This window comes from Poecilia reticulata, linkage group LG14 (genome assembly GCF_000633615.1).
Source record: "Poecilia reticulata strain Guanapo linkage group LG14, Guppy_female_1.0+MT, whole genome shotgun sequence".
Classification (NCBI taxonomy): Eukaryota; Metazoa; Chordata; class Actinopteri; order Cyprinodontiformes; family Poeciliidae; genus Poecilia; species Poecilia reticulata.
This window is the reverse complement of record NC_024344.1, coordinates 8,428,854-8,444,242: the sequence shown is the minus strand read 5'-3', so window position 1 is coordinate 8,444,242 and position 15,389 is coordinate 8,428,854. Positions and strand designations below refer to the sequence as shown.

General features: G+C 36.5%; 2 protein-coding genes across 2 annotated transcripts in view; both read left to right on the top strand.

The window, feature by feature from the left end:
• LOC103475428 (choline-phosphate cytidylyltransferase B-like) overlaps positions 1-3,276 on the top strand; it is a 4,350-nt gene extending 1,074 nt beyond the window's left edge. The window contains exons 2-8 of the mRNA XM_008427027.2: positions 693-792; positions 1,078-1,194; positions 1,766-1,917; positions 2,044-2,122; positions 2,206-2,348; positions 2,439-2,627; positions 2,945-3,276. Coding sequence (XP_008425249.1) covers positions 693-792; positions 1,078-1,194; positions 1,766-1,917; positions 2,044-2,122; positions 2,206-2,348; positions 2,439-2,627; positions 2,945-3,145 — 981 coding nt within the window. The 3' untranslated portion in view covers positions 3,146-3,276. The remainder of the gene's footprint in view (positions 1-692; positions 793-1,077; positions 1,195-1,765; positions 1,918-2,043; positions 2,123-2,205; positions 2,349-2,438; positions 2,628-2,944) is intronic.
• Positions 3,277-5,581: 2,305 nt separating this feature from the next.
• Positions 5,582-13,617, top strand: LOC103475430 (probable palmitoyltransferase ZDHHC20). The gene is made up of 13 exons (XM_008427028.2): positions 5,582-5,714; positions 6,891-6,923; positions 7,058-7,152; positions 7,645-7,765; positions 8,942-9,011; positions 9,709-9,741; positions 9,894-10,014; positions 10,244-10,376; positions 10,510-10,636; positions 11,316-11,402; positions 11,490-11,569; positions 12,352-12,398; positions 12,481-13,617. The coding sequence occupies exons 1-12, from the start codon at positions 5,597-5,599 to the stop codon at positions 12,393-12,395; spliced, it is 1,062 nt and encodes a 353-aa protein (XP_008425250.1). The 5' UTR covers positions 5,582-5,596; the 3' UTR covers positions 12,396-12,398; positions 12,481-13,617.
• The last annotated feature ends 1,772 nt before the right edge of the window (positions 13,618-15,389 follow it).

Here is a 15,389-nt window from a genome sequence, read left to right as displayed (position 1 = left end):
ATGCATGCAGACATATGTGTTGCTATTTGACTTGAAATTTTACTTTGAATAAAATACCGTAGCCACAATAACTTTAAAGGAATGTGAAACAAATAATTGAAATAAACTGGTGAAGTTACCATTTTAATTTGTCACGTTTTATTGTTGTCAGAAAAGTCCTTGCATGCATGTATTTTTGTGTTCTATAATATAAAATTTGAGGATTTATCTAGCACGTGTGGAAACATGGGTATACTGACTCTACACCCAGTACATTTGAACCAGAGCAGAGGTTCAAAGTGTGTCTTACATCACAGCTGATAAAGGTGTGTATGTGTGTACCTGCTCACAACACAAAGTTCAGGCCGGACAGAAACAGGGAGTAGAAATTTGTTGCTTCGGGAGAGAGATTGAGGACTGTCTTGGAGATACTATAAAAGTTTATCTGGATTTAAATTTTCGGTTTTTTTACGTCAGCTGTAGAGGCAAGTCCTAACCTGCCAGTTTGCAGAACATTTTCTGTCCCTTTTTTGCCCCTTAACTCTGTCTTTTTCATAATAACTGCTCCTTTTACTCCTCCTTCCTATTCCAGATGGGCATGCTTGAGACTTAGAAAATGCATGTTTGGTATGACGAGCAGCAAGATATAGAGCAACTACTATCTAAAGCAATGAGCATTTATATCATATTTCATATCATCTCTGTGTCCTCAGGCTCTGCGGGAACCAGCACCGTTTGCAAGACAAACTGGTTATGAGACAGAGATCCCACATGAAAAGCTGACTATTGCTCAAGCACGGAGAGGAACCCCAGGTTAGATTTGTATGTTTGTTGAAAACTGATGTCTTCAAACCAAAATTCAAGCGGCACTTGATAGTGGAAACAAGACGTAAGGGAAAGCAACAAACTATTTAATGCCGTAATTTTATTGATTTACAAATCTAGATATGGATGTCAGTATCAGTATCATCTAACTGTGCTGCAACAATTTATCATGATATATGAGTGTAACAGAAAAAAAAAGAGAAAGTCTGAAAGTTTGATCTCAGTTTCTGCTCACAATGTGAAGGTTCATGTCTCCATGTTGCTTTTTTGCAGCTCAACGGCCGGTGAGAGTGTATGCTGATGGCATCTTTGATCTCTTCCATTCGGGACACGCTCGGGCCCTGATGCAAGCCAAAAATGTTTTCCCAAACACTTACCTGATAGTTGGAGGTGAAGACTAGGATTTTATTTGGAGGATATAAAATGTACCTCTTAAAGGTTTTTATATTCGCACATTTACAATCTAAGACATTAGGGTATTTTATTGGGATTTTATGTGATAGACTTACACGAAGGAGTGCATAATTGTGAAATGGAAGAAATATTGGACACCTAATTGTAGGTTTCATCCACTCAATTAACACTCTACCAGATTTGCACATATAAAATTGTCACTCAGTGATTCTTGCAACATTAACTTTTTGTTTGTTTGGATGGAAACTATTCTGAACAGCAGTTTTCCATGATATGTTCAGAAATTTGGATATTGTTAAACACTTCATGGAGTTTTTTAAACATGAAACATGTCTATTTCATAATTAGGCTCCTTCTTATGTTGACCTTTCACTTCAAAATCCCAGGAAAATACATCAAAGTATTTTATGTTATTTGTTTTCAACATAAATCCCAATCTAAAGAAATGAAGCTTAGTTAAATTTCCAATTATTAATTTATTTTAACACCAGTTTATATCTTTGCAGTTTTAATGTAAGGCACTAAATGTATTTCTTTTTGTGACTAGTGTGCAGTGACGAACTCACCCACAAGCTGAAAGGCTACACTGTAATGACAGAGGACGAGCGCTACGAAGCACTCAGGCACTGTCGTTACGTTGACGAGGTGGTGCGAGATGCTCCTTGGACACTTACCCCAGAGTTCCTCAAGAAACACAAGGTCAAAGTTTGTGCTGTGGCAGGGAATGCTATTATAGTATCAGACAGTCGCACAGAAATACACCAAGTCATATCATAAAGATATATGTGCTTAAATAGTCCAAACACTCCCTTCTTCCACTGATAGATTGACTTTGTGGCGCATGATGACATTCCTTACACATCTGCTGGGTCAGAGGACGTTTACAAGGACATCAAGGAAGCAGGTAAGAAATCAATGCAATCGTTGCAAGTTGTGCAGTTACTTTTGTCACTGAACTGAAATACAGAATTTACTTTTTCATATCAGGAATGTTTGTGGCCACTCAGAGGACAGAGGGTATCTCCACCTCTGATGTGATCACCCGAATTGTCCGGGACTATGACATCTACGTCCGCCGCAACCTGCAGAGAGGATACACAGCCCGTGAACTCAACGTGGGGTTTATTAAGGTAAAAAACATAAAAATAAAAATCTTTCACATTAGATTATATGGCAATACCATAAAAAAAAAATGAACACAAGTTTTTCTTTCTTGGCAGGAGAATAAGTATCGTCTTCAGAATCAGGTGGATAAGATGAAAGAGACTGTGCGAACGGTGGAGGAAAAGTCAAAGCACTTTGTGAACAGGGTGGAGGAGAAGAGCCAGGACCTGATCCACAAATGGGAGGAGAAGTCACGGGAATTCATTGGCAACTTCCTGGAGCTTTTTGGACCTGATAGTACATGGGTACGTTTTCTGTGTTTTAGATCAAAAGTCACACAAAATGTCTGGGGAGAAAATATCTGGTGTTGCAAAAGATTTAGGCACATTCCTGACTTCTGAGGTAAACTTGGTTTCATTTGAAATTCAGACTCTAAGAAAAGTACGGGCTCTCAAAATCAAGCAGCCGTGTTAGGTTGATAAAAAAAAAAAATTAATTACAAGAGATAATAGCTCAACACAATCAAGTTCCGCTGGGGTCTAAAGATAAACACTAATGTCCTCTGAAATGCAGATTAACATCTTAAAGAGGAAAAAATGAATTCTGTTTTTTCCTCTTTTAGCATGCCATCCAGGAGCGCAGCGGCCGCATGCTCCAGGCCCTGTCACCCTACTCCTCGCCCCGCGGGTCGCCCAGCAGCAGTCCGACCAGAAGACGTTCAGTTTCACCTGACTCACTCCCGTCCTCTGCCTCACCTCCTTCCTCTCCATCTTCCCCCAAAAAGAGGAACCGCTCTTCTATCAAAGCGGCCTCTGGATATTAGTTATTATTCTGGGACACACTGTGTCTCAAATGTGGAATGTGTACAGATCGAGTCCCTTAATTTATTATAAGTGTGCTAAATTGCAAGTGAGATATCATATTGTACATAATAAAAAAACCAAACCAAAAGGCCATTTTTTGCCTACCTGGATTTATTTGCCTTATGTCATTAATCTTTGATGTTTACTAGTGACTTAAAGGAGGGATATTATGTAAAATGTACTTTTTTGAGTTTTATATCATGTTATAATGTTACTCCGTCATCATAAACATACCTGAATTTAATTCTTCCATGCATATTTGAGAAATCTCTACTGTGGCAGCCATTCGGGGGTGCTTAAACGCTTGCTCATACAAAGCCATTTCCACAAAACTCTTCCTTGGAACTGAGCTTCGACTCACAAGAGCACCCCCCTCCTTCATGCCTTCCCCACACAGCTCCACCAGGCCTCTAGCTGCTGGCCTTATCATATGAGCTATTTCTCAGTCCAAGGCTTCTAAGAACTGTTGAAAATAGCTTAAAGGAACATTGTTGTGATGCCGTGCTGAAGGCAGAGCATCAGAAAGAGTGAGCTTCTTAAACGGATAGGCCAATTTCAATGCAGCAAGTCAAATTTGTGTTTACTATATTGATATATTTTCATAACAATTTATGGCAACAGTTACTTGATGATGCTTTAAAATGGCACCATGTGTCTGGAAAATATATGATATCCTCTTCCTTGGAAAGCTCTTGCAAGTTTTTTAAATAGAATTGACATTTTGACAATTTGCAGTGTTAAAAATACATGTATTCTTCATCTTCTTTTCATTATTATTATTAAATTGTTTGCTTGCAACTCAATGGGTCCAGTTCAAAGTGGCAGTATTATGTAAATCAACTTTTTTTAGCCTTACATCATGTTGTTATTCCCTCATTACAATCATACCTGGAGTGCTGCCTTGATTCTTTCATGCATGCGTCCAATCGTCCGCCTCGCAGAGCACCCCTCCCAAAACTCCTCCATCCTGCTCCTTCAGACTTGCCAGCAGCAATTAGGAAACACCTGATAGAACCTTCTGAACTCATTAAAGCAGCTACTTTTTTGTGAAAAGCTGGCAAAAACGTTGCTAAAGGGTTAATAGAGGGCGCTGTTGTGATGACTTTCTGAACTAGAAGTTTCAGAAGGAGCAGAATTTTTTAAAGTGACAAAGACCCAATTCAAGGCGTCACATTTGATATATATAAAATTCTTTAACAACTGAAGTTGACATAGTTACTTGATTGTGCTATAAGCTGGCACTATGTGCCTGGAAAAGACATGAAACTGCTCCTTTGAACGTTTACTGCAACCACCTGCTGGCCATAAGATAGAATGCAGCTTTTACCTTTTTACATTAGCCACATTTTTTGTCTCACATAACAAAAAATAGGTTAAAATTGGAATAAACCTCCTTTGGAAGTCCCAGATACTACAGCAATGACTAAGTTTTAGGTGTTTAGGTGTGGTTAAATATTAAACCTGGCATTACGTTCCAAAGAAAGTACATATTTTAAAGGCTGTATTACCAACAGATGCGAATATTAACTGATATAAAAACTTCTCAGATTACGAAATGAAATCAGCATTAAAAGATAATGTTTATCAGAAGTCCTGAAGGCCCACTATTATTTTTCTTAGGTATTTTCTTGAAGCTGCACATGTGACATAAATGAATGAGTTATTAACAAGCTCCTTGAGCAATGGCAAACTATAACAGGCAATGCAATATTCTGAATCAGTTGTGTTGGAGTGGGGAGACATCTAAAACTAGCTGGTTGAGCACCAAGTCTTGTAAAGCATTTGTAGAAATAAAAATACAGTTGAATGTGTGTGTGCTATGGAAAATACTAAACATATGTTGTTTTCCCGGGTCTATTAGTCTTTATATGCAAGTAAATAGGCAGAGAAAACATGCAGCAAAGGTACCCAGGCTGGGAGTTGAACTCAGGACTGCATTACGGTCCTTAGTCCCAATACACATGAAGCTTTGATACTGAACGTCTTTGGTTGCTTGATATTAAATAGGAACAAGTGATATTTAATTTAAAAAACAATATACAGAACCTTTTAGTAATTAAATTATTTCACTTTAATGGTTCAACATTTACTGTTTTTTTTTTTGGGGGGGGGGGGTAGTAGTAATACTCTAAGATGCTTACAAAAAACACAAAGAATACAGAAAATCCTCGTAATATGATTTCTTGCATTGTTCCTTCACTGATTTTGAGATTTAAAAGCATAAGGAAAAAAAAATGTTTTCCAGCTGTCATATCGCGGAATCTGTGAAGGAGTGAACCATCTTGAGCTTATACTCTCTTTGAGTAAACCATCGATTTGTTCCGAAGTGAGTCATCTTGCTCTTGTTGCATCTCTGACCAGAGCATATAAAAGCTCAACTATGACGTCACCGTCAGGTACACGGATTAAAGATGGCCCCTTCTCATGCGCTGAGGTGCTGTAAACGGGCTCTAAATTGGGTACCTGTTCTGTTTATTAACCTGGTTGTCGCCTGGTCCTATTATGCCTATGTCGTGGAACTCTGTGTGTGTAAGTAAGCTACATGTTGTTGAGTGTTTAGCCGCCTTTGGGTCGGATATGTGCGAATGTTTGACTGTTTCAGGGTTTTCAACTTTGATGAACGGGTTGAATTGAGATTTACAATCAGACTGCGTATACGTCTGTCAGACAGGGTTAGAAGGAACAGCAATAAAAGGTCAGCGAGATAATTAAACGCCGGTTTTACTCGGTGAAACTAATGATCAGCTCGAAAATATGCGTGTAACTCTAGCGGAAATGTAACTAACTTCGGTATAATGGGGACATTTTGACTTATTGATGAGGAACTTCAAAAATAGTTTCAAATTACCGTGCAACATTACATATTAAGTCGATCACTTTTAGTCATTGGTCCTTTTTTCACTTTAAAACATTTTAAAAAGGACTAACTTTTATATATAAGATTTTTTTTGTCTCATTTCATTAAGTTTATTTTCATTAAGTCTATAATGTAGTTGGATAGATATTAGTTCAGTTAAACATTTTAAAGATTTTATATTTTATTTGATTGTTTTTGTGTTTTATAGCTTTTTTTCCCCTGACTAAAATTCTAAAACACAAAACCAGGCAATATTTACACCATGGCAGATAATAAAAATTACATGTTATTTGCTTTTGTGCTTTTTAACATTTAGAGATTTTTTTTTTAAAAGTGATTCTTTAAGTGATTTTAATATGCAATTCATAATGTTTTCCCCATATGATATATATTTTTTTATTATTTGTTGCTGTTAAAATCATTTCAATGTCCCTTCTAAAATTGAGAAAATTATCTTCTATCCCATAAATAAAACAAGTTTTGCATTGGGCCTAATACTGAAATTTGCTTTTCTATTTCCTGTTATTAATTTCCCCAGCCTTATTTCAGCACATTTTTATTTGTTTATTTTTTTTAGGAACTCCTATACCGTACAAAAAGAAAAAAAAAAAAGAAACAATCTATAAGTTATGCATTTATCAGCATAGATCTACCAGCTGTGGTCAGATCGGGGCATCCGTGGTCTTTAGACAAAGCGGCCTGTGATGGGTGGGCCACTGCTGCCCGTGCCAGGCTGCAGCCGCATGGCGCGAGAGAGGAGGCTGTGTCTGTGTGCGAGATGAATTCATGCATTTCCAATAGCATCCATTCACACTCTCTGACATTATATTTTGTCCTGTCTTGTATAGATACAATCCCCAAAGCAAATAATGCGGAACGAAGTAAGTGCACCCACACACACACACACACACACAGACATGTTCAGTCAGTTTATTTGTTTATTAATGCCACATGTTTTATTGGTGGCATTATGTCAAAGATAACCAAGAATAAATCATTTTATTTCCCTCAACAGTCAGCTGTTTGGTCATCTTTCATGTTTTCCTTGCCATGTTCATATGGTCCTACTGGAAAACGATCTGGTCCAAACCAGCCAGCCCTTCAACAGCAGTAAGCAAACGTTCATTCTCTATATATTTGCAAATGAAAACCTGAAAGTGTGGTGTGTTTTTGTAATCGGCAGCTTCACTCTGGTACATCTAAATAAACTACTTTGAGGCCAATTGCCTTCAGAAGTCACCAAAACAACAAACGACAGTCCACCAGATCACACGCAGATCTGCTGACACTAGATCTGCGTGTGATCTAGTGTCGGTATAAAACCAGCGGAGATGTTTGGAAAGGGACGGGGAAACTGGTCAGAGTTTATGGAAAATACAGAAATAAACTCTTCATGCACTCTATGCACACTTGAAGCTCAATTGCATAAAAAAAAAAAAAGGTTATCTAAACAATATTGACCCGGAGTTTCTGAATACAAACACACATCTCACTTTTGAGATTCCTATATAACTAGATTTGAAAAGGTTCACATGGTTTTAATAATTTTGCAAATCGCATCGTGTCGCTCACTCTCCGACTCCTGCTTCGTTTGGATGTTAGTTTGCGCTGCCCCGAGCGGAGAAGGAACTGTACGAGATGGAGCAGCGAGACGAAGTGCAGCAAGAGATCCTGAAGAAAGTGGCCAGGAATTTACCCGTGTACACATGCACAGCTGGGGGAGGTGAGGCTCTCCTTTCTTCACAGCTGATTGATTGTGTTTCGGTGTTTACTGACTATCAGTGCTGTTAATAGAGGAAGAAGGCAGTTCCCCCGACATAAACTATGCGCATAATTGTTAGGTCAGACTTATTTTTTCGGATTATTTTTTGAATATTTCGACGAATTCAAAATCTCAACAAACCACAAACATGAATGTTTCAGAAAGTAAAAGTGGGGTTTTGGCGTTCTTTAGAAGAGAATATGCAATATTACTGGGCTACCATTATCTTTGCAAAATTACTATGCAACTAAGTGAAAGACACACATTTTCCTATCTTAATTTATTTTTTCACCTGGTTGAGTGATTGTAAATAACTCAAAACTTTCCAATAAATATTTCTGACCCTTGAAGTAAAATAAATTCAGTCACTGATACAGCCCCCCTTCCATTCATGGAGTCAGGCAGCTTCTCGATCTGTATAGAAACGTTTGATTGCGAGGATATTGAGACATGACCTGAGAACAATCTGAAGAATGCTGCATCCCTCTGAGAGACTTTTGGTTATTTTTTATGTATTTTTTTTTTAGTCAGTTAAATCTCTTTTTTTTCTCTCTAAAGGGGGGAAAACAGCTGCCTAGTAACTATCCACAAGTATTTGTACGGTATAGACCTCTTTAGGCCATCCTCTCTTATTACACAGATACACATCAGCCGCTATGCTTAAATCCCTTAAGTCGTCAAGTTTATCCAGCCTGGAGTCAAATAATGATGGTCAAAATAATCACTTGCCTAAGAATTGTGCACACAATACATAATAAAACAGATGAAATGGCAAGCACCCATTGCCACATTTTGTCTTCCTGTTCAGGGTACGAGTGCAGCTCATGCAGACTGTAAGATGTTCCTCTTTTTATGAATATCGCACGACTTTCCTTTGTTTACGGAAACGTCGGAGGGTTAATTGGACTCCAGTGCACCTTGTTTTCTCTGTGGACTTGCGCCTGAGTAGTTTAGTCACATGTCATTCCTCCTGCTGAGTTTTACAGCACTGAAAAAGAAAAGAAACTTAAGGAAAAAAGCGCTTAGCAATTGTTAGACTTAAATGATACAATAATGTCAATTACATAATATCAGCTTTAGTAACATCCACTATTTAATCATGCCGATATTATCCTGCTTGTGTTTGTCTCCAAATAGCCATCAGGTACTGTAACTTCTGTCAAGTTATCAAACCCGATCGCTGCCACCACTGCTCATCGTGTGAAAAGTGAGTCCTTCCTTTAAATGTACAGGTTTGTTTGTAATTCATCCGAAGAAGAGTGTTTCAAGACAGCTCATTTTGAATGTTTTCTTTTTAATTTTGAGAAGAACAGATGTGAATATGTTGTCATTCAGGGCTCCTACCGATTTTTACATTTCAAAACTCAACATCTTTCCAGACCTGACAAGTCCGTGTAGGAGCCCAGGTTATTTCTAATCACCTTTAACAGCACTGTGTATCAATATTTATGTTGGAGTTGAGATTCTCCAACATAATTAGGAAAATGACTCTTTGAACTTAATTGTAATGAACTCATCTGGAAGAAACTCAAATTTTAAAAAGAAATCAATTTACAAATTCAAATTTGTGAATCGACACACGTTGCTAATTGATTGTTTGTTGTTTCTTTTTTGTATCTGTAAACAACAAAATATTGTCATTCTCACGGCAAACACTGATGTAAATGGACCTGTTGGAAAAAGTTTTTTATTTTGTTAGGTTGAGACGATAAATATGTTTTAACAGCTGATTGTGTACTTGAAACCTTCTGTGATATTTTATTTTGCTCCTCTTTTATTATTTTTTTTTATATATCCTTATTGTAATTAATGAGTAGAAGAAATATTTAAGTTGGATTGTTTTTTTTTATTTGTTTGTTTTTCAATGCTCATTGTTCTGTTTTTCTATATTTCCATTTCTCAAGGTGTGTGCTGAAAATGGACCATCACTGCCCCTGGTGAGGCTTTGATTCAACAGATGCATACAATTTTTTTAACATTTTAATTTTCAAACATGTTATTAAATGTGGAAAAATAAACATATATATATAAAAAATCCATTCTAAGCTGCTGGTTTTCTCCAACTTGTCGCTGATTTTGTTTTTTTCAGGGTGAATAACTGTGTTGGGTTCTCAAATTACAAGTTCTTCATTCTGTTCTTGGCCTATGCAACGCTCTACTGCGCTGTTATTTGTGCAACCGTTCTGCAGTATTTCATCAAATTCTGGACGGTGAGTGGAGAAGCTTCCTCTAAAATACCCGTTTAGCAATTCACTTCTGCTCAACAAGTTGTTTATCAAACTGATGGGCTGTTCTTTTGCGGATGGATCGTGTGGTAATGTTCCTATTAAAGATATAATATTAGGAATTCAAAAACATTACTAGAAAAATTTGAAACATTCAAAAGTTGCACAGGTGAAGTTTCTCTCACCGTTTTCTGTTTGTCCTCGCCTGTTTCAGAAACAGCTCCCCGACACACACGCCAAGTTCCACATCTTGTTCCTGTTTTTTGTGGCGGCCCTCTTCTTCATTAGCATAGTGTCACTTTATAGCTATCACATGTGGCTTGTAGGGAAGAACAGAACCACTGTAGGTAAATATAAACCAGTGCTTTGCTTTCATTCATCTTCTTGATCCTTCCTTAAATATTCATCGCTGACTGAATTAAAAAAAAAATATATATATATATATATATATATATATATATGTTGTTGTTTTTTTCCCAGAGGCTTTCAGAGCTCCTGTTTTTGCAAATGGTCCAGACAAAAATGGCTTCTCCCTTGGCATTAAAAGAAATATGGCTGACGTGTTTGGAGAAGAGGCAAAGTACTGGATTTTTCCAGTTTTCTCCAGGTCAGTCTATTACAGTGTTGCACAATGAGGGAAAAAATGATTGGTGCTATCACATTTGGGCTTAAATTAAGTTCTTCCACGGCTGCTTAAGGTTTACAGTAACATTTTAAATTGAGCAACATGTTTCTTCTTATTGCAAGTAAAAGTAATGTTTTCGAGTCGCTCAGACAATTTGTGGAGGCAAATGAAGATGATACGCGTGATCAAAAATATCAGTGGAAACTTGGGAGATGTCTGTGTTGGTAACAAAGTTATTGTTAAATAAAAATGACTTTCAATCAAAATCTGCCAGAAAAAAAAAAAAATGTTGCCTTTAATTAAACTGTTTAACTTTTAGCATGACTTCCAGAGTCTTACAGTCACAAAAGTAAAAAAAAAAAAAATACATTTGGTTCATTGTTGTTTTCTTGGAGAATTAAAATAAGGGTAATCTTATTTCCTGTCCACTATAAGCACATGTGTCACAGTTTGGTATTAAAAGTAGAAAATTCAGTTGTAGGTCTACATTTGTTGGCAACAGCCAACATGAAGCTTTTCTTGATTTAAACCATTTTTTTCAGAATGTCTGCTTCGTTTACATTGTTTTAATGTTTTCTTAGAGGTACCTTTCTTATTTCTGATCAGAAATAAACTTTCTGCCTGACTGAAAATACGTTTTCTATTTTTTTATGTTCCTCAGTCAGGGAGACGGCCATTCCTTTGTCACCAGACTGGTGCACATAGGTCCTGAACAAGCGAACGGTGTCCTCCAACAGAACGGAAAAATGTTTGTACTTTTTTTTCCCAGATATTCAGATTTTGATCTTTTTCCTTTTGACAATTGTTCTAATCTCTGCTGTGAATTTAATCATAGTCCTGTTTCTGGAGAGACCAACCTTTCTGTGGTTGCTGATGATGAGCCTCACACAGAGGGCAAAAGCAAAGAGGAAACTGGTATGTGTCTCTTTTTTGGTTTTTTGGTTACATTTGTTTTTTTGTTTTTTATTCAACTACAGGTTTATCTTCCACTTTGCCACTTTTTTTGCACCTGCTTTCATATTTGCAAAACAAATAATTTGTAATTCTGTTGCATGTTGAACAATCGGATCTCTGATGTAGGATGGAGCTTGATGTTTATACATGAGGAGAAGTTTGAATTTTAATGTGGTTTTAACAGGACTCTAGTTTTAAAGTAACAAATGTAAGGCCTAGTTTTTCTGCATCCCTGCTGGACAAACCATGTCTGATTTACGAATGGCCACATCTGAGAACAGGGAGGAAAACTGCTGTTTCGATCTCATTTTTGTCTGATGAGTAAAAAGTGACGCTTCATACTTTTCTATCTTCCTATTTTTACTTTAGTTTCAGGTTTTTCTAGTTTGTTTTGATCAACTTAGCTGTTCACATTATTGTAGAACGACCACACAACTCAATTTAAATAAATTAAATAACCTGAGCAGCTATGGTGACTACAAACATTATTAATGGACTGCTATTATTACTTTTTTTGGAGTTTGTAACCAACATCCATTTAGTTTTTGGACAATTAAAAGCCATTAAATAAAGCCACTGTTTTTGTTTTGTAATTTAGATTAAATGCTAAATGTAAATTTTTAATGGTGAAATGATTAATCATCATGAGAGAATTTATAATTGTAAAAACAACGAGTCCACGGGCAGAACAAAAATGGGTCGAAAAAGCTGAACATATCTGCTTTTTAACACTTTTGTTTCAGATGGAGGTCAGATGGTTGCCGTGACAATGGACAGTGAGCCTTAATAGGTACAGGTTGATGCTTTTTAGCATTTCAAGGTGTTTTGTTCTCCTGCTTTGTTAACCTATATTCTGCCACACGCCCCTGCAGGTCACACACTCCCCTGTAATTATATCAGGGACATTGCCTTAAACGAGGATCATCAATACCTCCAGGACCATCCGTGGCACCAAAAACAATACTGTTGTCATGACAACGAACTCTCTACAGCAACTTTGTAGACTGCAACAGTCTGAAGCTTGTCAGAGATGTCTTTGTATCTGCTAAAAGACTTTATTTTTTATTAATGGTTTCATCTAAAACAAATCTCTGAGAGCTAGTGTACGTTTTCACATAGTAACCAGCACACATTTCATCAAGAGATTCATCTTCTCTCAGTATTAACTAAACGTTTCAACGCTAAGGCTTCAATCAGGATCTTTTTGTAGAGCCACTAAAGTATGATTTTATTTACAAGTTTTGAATGACAAGAGACTCTTAACGTCATCTGTGTCTGTCACGCGTCATAAATGTTTCACTCCAAACACGGTTCGATTATCAGGGTCTGTAGTAAACTGTCGGATTGTCTCAAACTTTAGTTTACAATATGTTTGGGAATGTTTAAAACCCTGTCTTGTTTACACATTTCATACGTTTTCTTCTTTCTAAATGGTGAAGAAGCACTCATGATGTTGGTTGAAAATGCAAAAGCCAAAACCGGGAACATTTGAATGACTTCAGCAGCATGACCTCGTCGTGCTGCAAAGTGACTGATGTGATTACAATTTCTCATTCCACTGTTTGTCTTCATGTTTTTATAATGCAACGTTTATTTACTTGAAAGCAAAAAGCAAGGGGAAATACTAAGGCACAGTTAAATTTGGTGAAAGGTTAGGAGCGTTTGGTTCAAGGTGTCCTTGAATCAAAACCAGTATGGGCAGATGAGGAAAGATTTTTATACCTCGAGCGTGTAAACAATTATATTCCACTCTGTCCTGCCGGTCCTTTTTTTCATGAGTACATTCCTGTTGGTGGTAATGATGCACAGCTCCGTATGGACTTTGAATAATTGATTTGTAGATTGCCGTCTGATGTTTATGTCTAACTTCACTGACTGAATATTTAAAGCACAATTTGTTTGCTTCAGCTGCTAATGTATTTAAATTTGTAAATAACTGCTTTTTTTATTGCACAAACTGTTGATGCGACAATATTTGGACTTGTAACAATAAATCTTATTAAAGCACATTTAAGGTGTCGTTCTTCATAGTGAGAGTCTGACGTCTTCAGATCTTTATCACAGCGACGCAGCTGAGGTTATTGACATCCCAGTCAGACGAAGTGACTGCCCTTCCTCAGGTGACTGAGTAGGTTTTTTTTGTGTGCGTTTCATGACCTCTGTGATCCAAGATGAACAAGAATTGCCTAACGGATAAACTATATTTCTTTTTTTAACTGGTGTATTCAATTGTTTTTCATTATGACTTTGCACGAGAACTATGGCGACAGATGATTTTTTTTTTATCCATATTGAAATTCACCAACCTGGCAACCTAGGTAACATTTTACTTAATTTTGTTTTTCAGTTATGGTATTGATTTTTGAGTGATTTGAGACTCAAATCTATTTTTTAAATCTTTTTAGAAAGTTTACTTCCTCAAACTTGCAACTGAACTCACTTCATCTGATGGTTGATGTTCAATTATGGGATGTTTGATTATGTGGAGATTTGAAGATAACAGTGTCAGGATTTAGCTTTCATCAAAACTAATATATTTTTATCATCATGCCAATTTATTTATGGACTTGTATATACCCATTTAATTTTTACTGGTATTTTTCTTGTGCTAAATTTTTTGGGGGTTGACATTTTTTTCAGGTATTTTATTATTCTATATACATATTTTGTTGTATTACAAACTATGTTTTTTTCTTATTGCTTTGTGTTGAGGTTGAAAAGTGCTATAATGGCTGACTGGACAAACATTTTTAAGCAACAGTCTATAAATTGTACTAGTGAGACAAAAGGTGAATTATCTGCAATTTATGACAAGATTTGTTTTTAAAAATATTAAATTGGATCTACTTTAGTTGATGTTCACTGGTCTCAAAGTTGTTTTAACATTTACTTACAATTAACATACAATTTGTATGAAGGACTAAGCCTGTGTTGGGTATATCTAGTACCTAAAACTATAGTAAAGTACACTTTTTACACAATTTTGCATCTTTGTTTTCTGAAACCCATCACACAACTACCCAACTTCCTTGGATGTCATTGCCATTAGAAGCTGCCTTTGGTAAATATTGTTGCAGGATCACTGCCCTACTCTTAACACACAAACTTTAATTTAATCACCAGCTAAACCAGGCTGCTAATGGTTTTGTAGACATGCTGAAACTATCTTAGTCACACCATTAAAACAAGAGTCTAAGGTTTAATGTCAGCTCCTTGTGTCTTTTTCCAGGACTTTGAGATAATTGTTTATGTCTTTGTCACATCACCATTGGACTATTGTAATAGTTTTGGCATCAGCAGGTTTTCCCTTGATTGTGATTTGTCCAAAGTGGTGCGTTGCAATTTCTCACAGGTTCACGCAAAACATGATTGCTCTTTAATCTGGACCTTAGCTTTAAGTAAAAGTTTAATAACTTATTTAAAACATATAAGCATTCACAATTCTCACAGGCAAGGTGTGTTAAACTGACCTTTTCTCCAGAAAAAAGGTCATTAACAGGACAAACTTAACAACCAGATCAGGTGAATGACCCCAGTGTCACTCAATACTGTTCTTTATACAACAGCTGCAAATAGGAAGTAGAGTAACAGTTTACACATTATCCAAAATTTTACAATAATCAGGTACCATTATTGCTGTGCTTACAAGTGCAATGGGAAAAGTGTAAAATGTTATTTTTATTGTTTGTTTGTTTCTCTAAACACTTTTGCAATCCCGTCGCTCATATTTACTGGAACACTTAAGAATGCTGCTTAATTTAAACTTAATCTGTATTGAAAA

Excerpts from the sequence above, each read along its gene's own strand:
- LOC103475430 (XM_008427028.2), top strand. The coding sequence starts at position 5,597 with ATGGCCCCTTCTCATGCGCTGAGGTGCTGTAAACGGGCTCTAAATTGG. Across the intron at positions 6,924-7,057 it reads AGCAAATAATGCGGAACGAA|TCAGCTGTTTGGTCATCTTT; the intron begins GTAAGTGCACCC and ends TTCCCTCAACAG. Across the intron at positions 11,570-12,351 it reads CAAAAGCAAAGAGGAAACTG|ATGGAGGTCAGATGGTTGCC; the intron begins GTATGTGTCTCT and ends CTTTTGTTTCAG.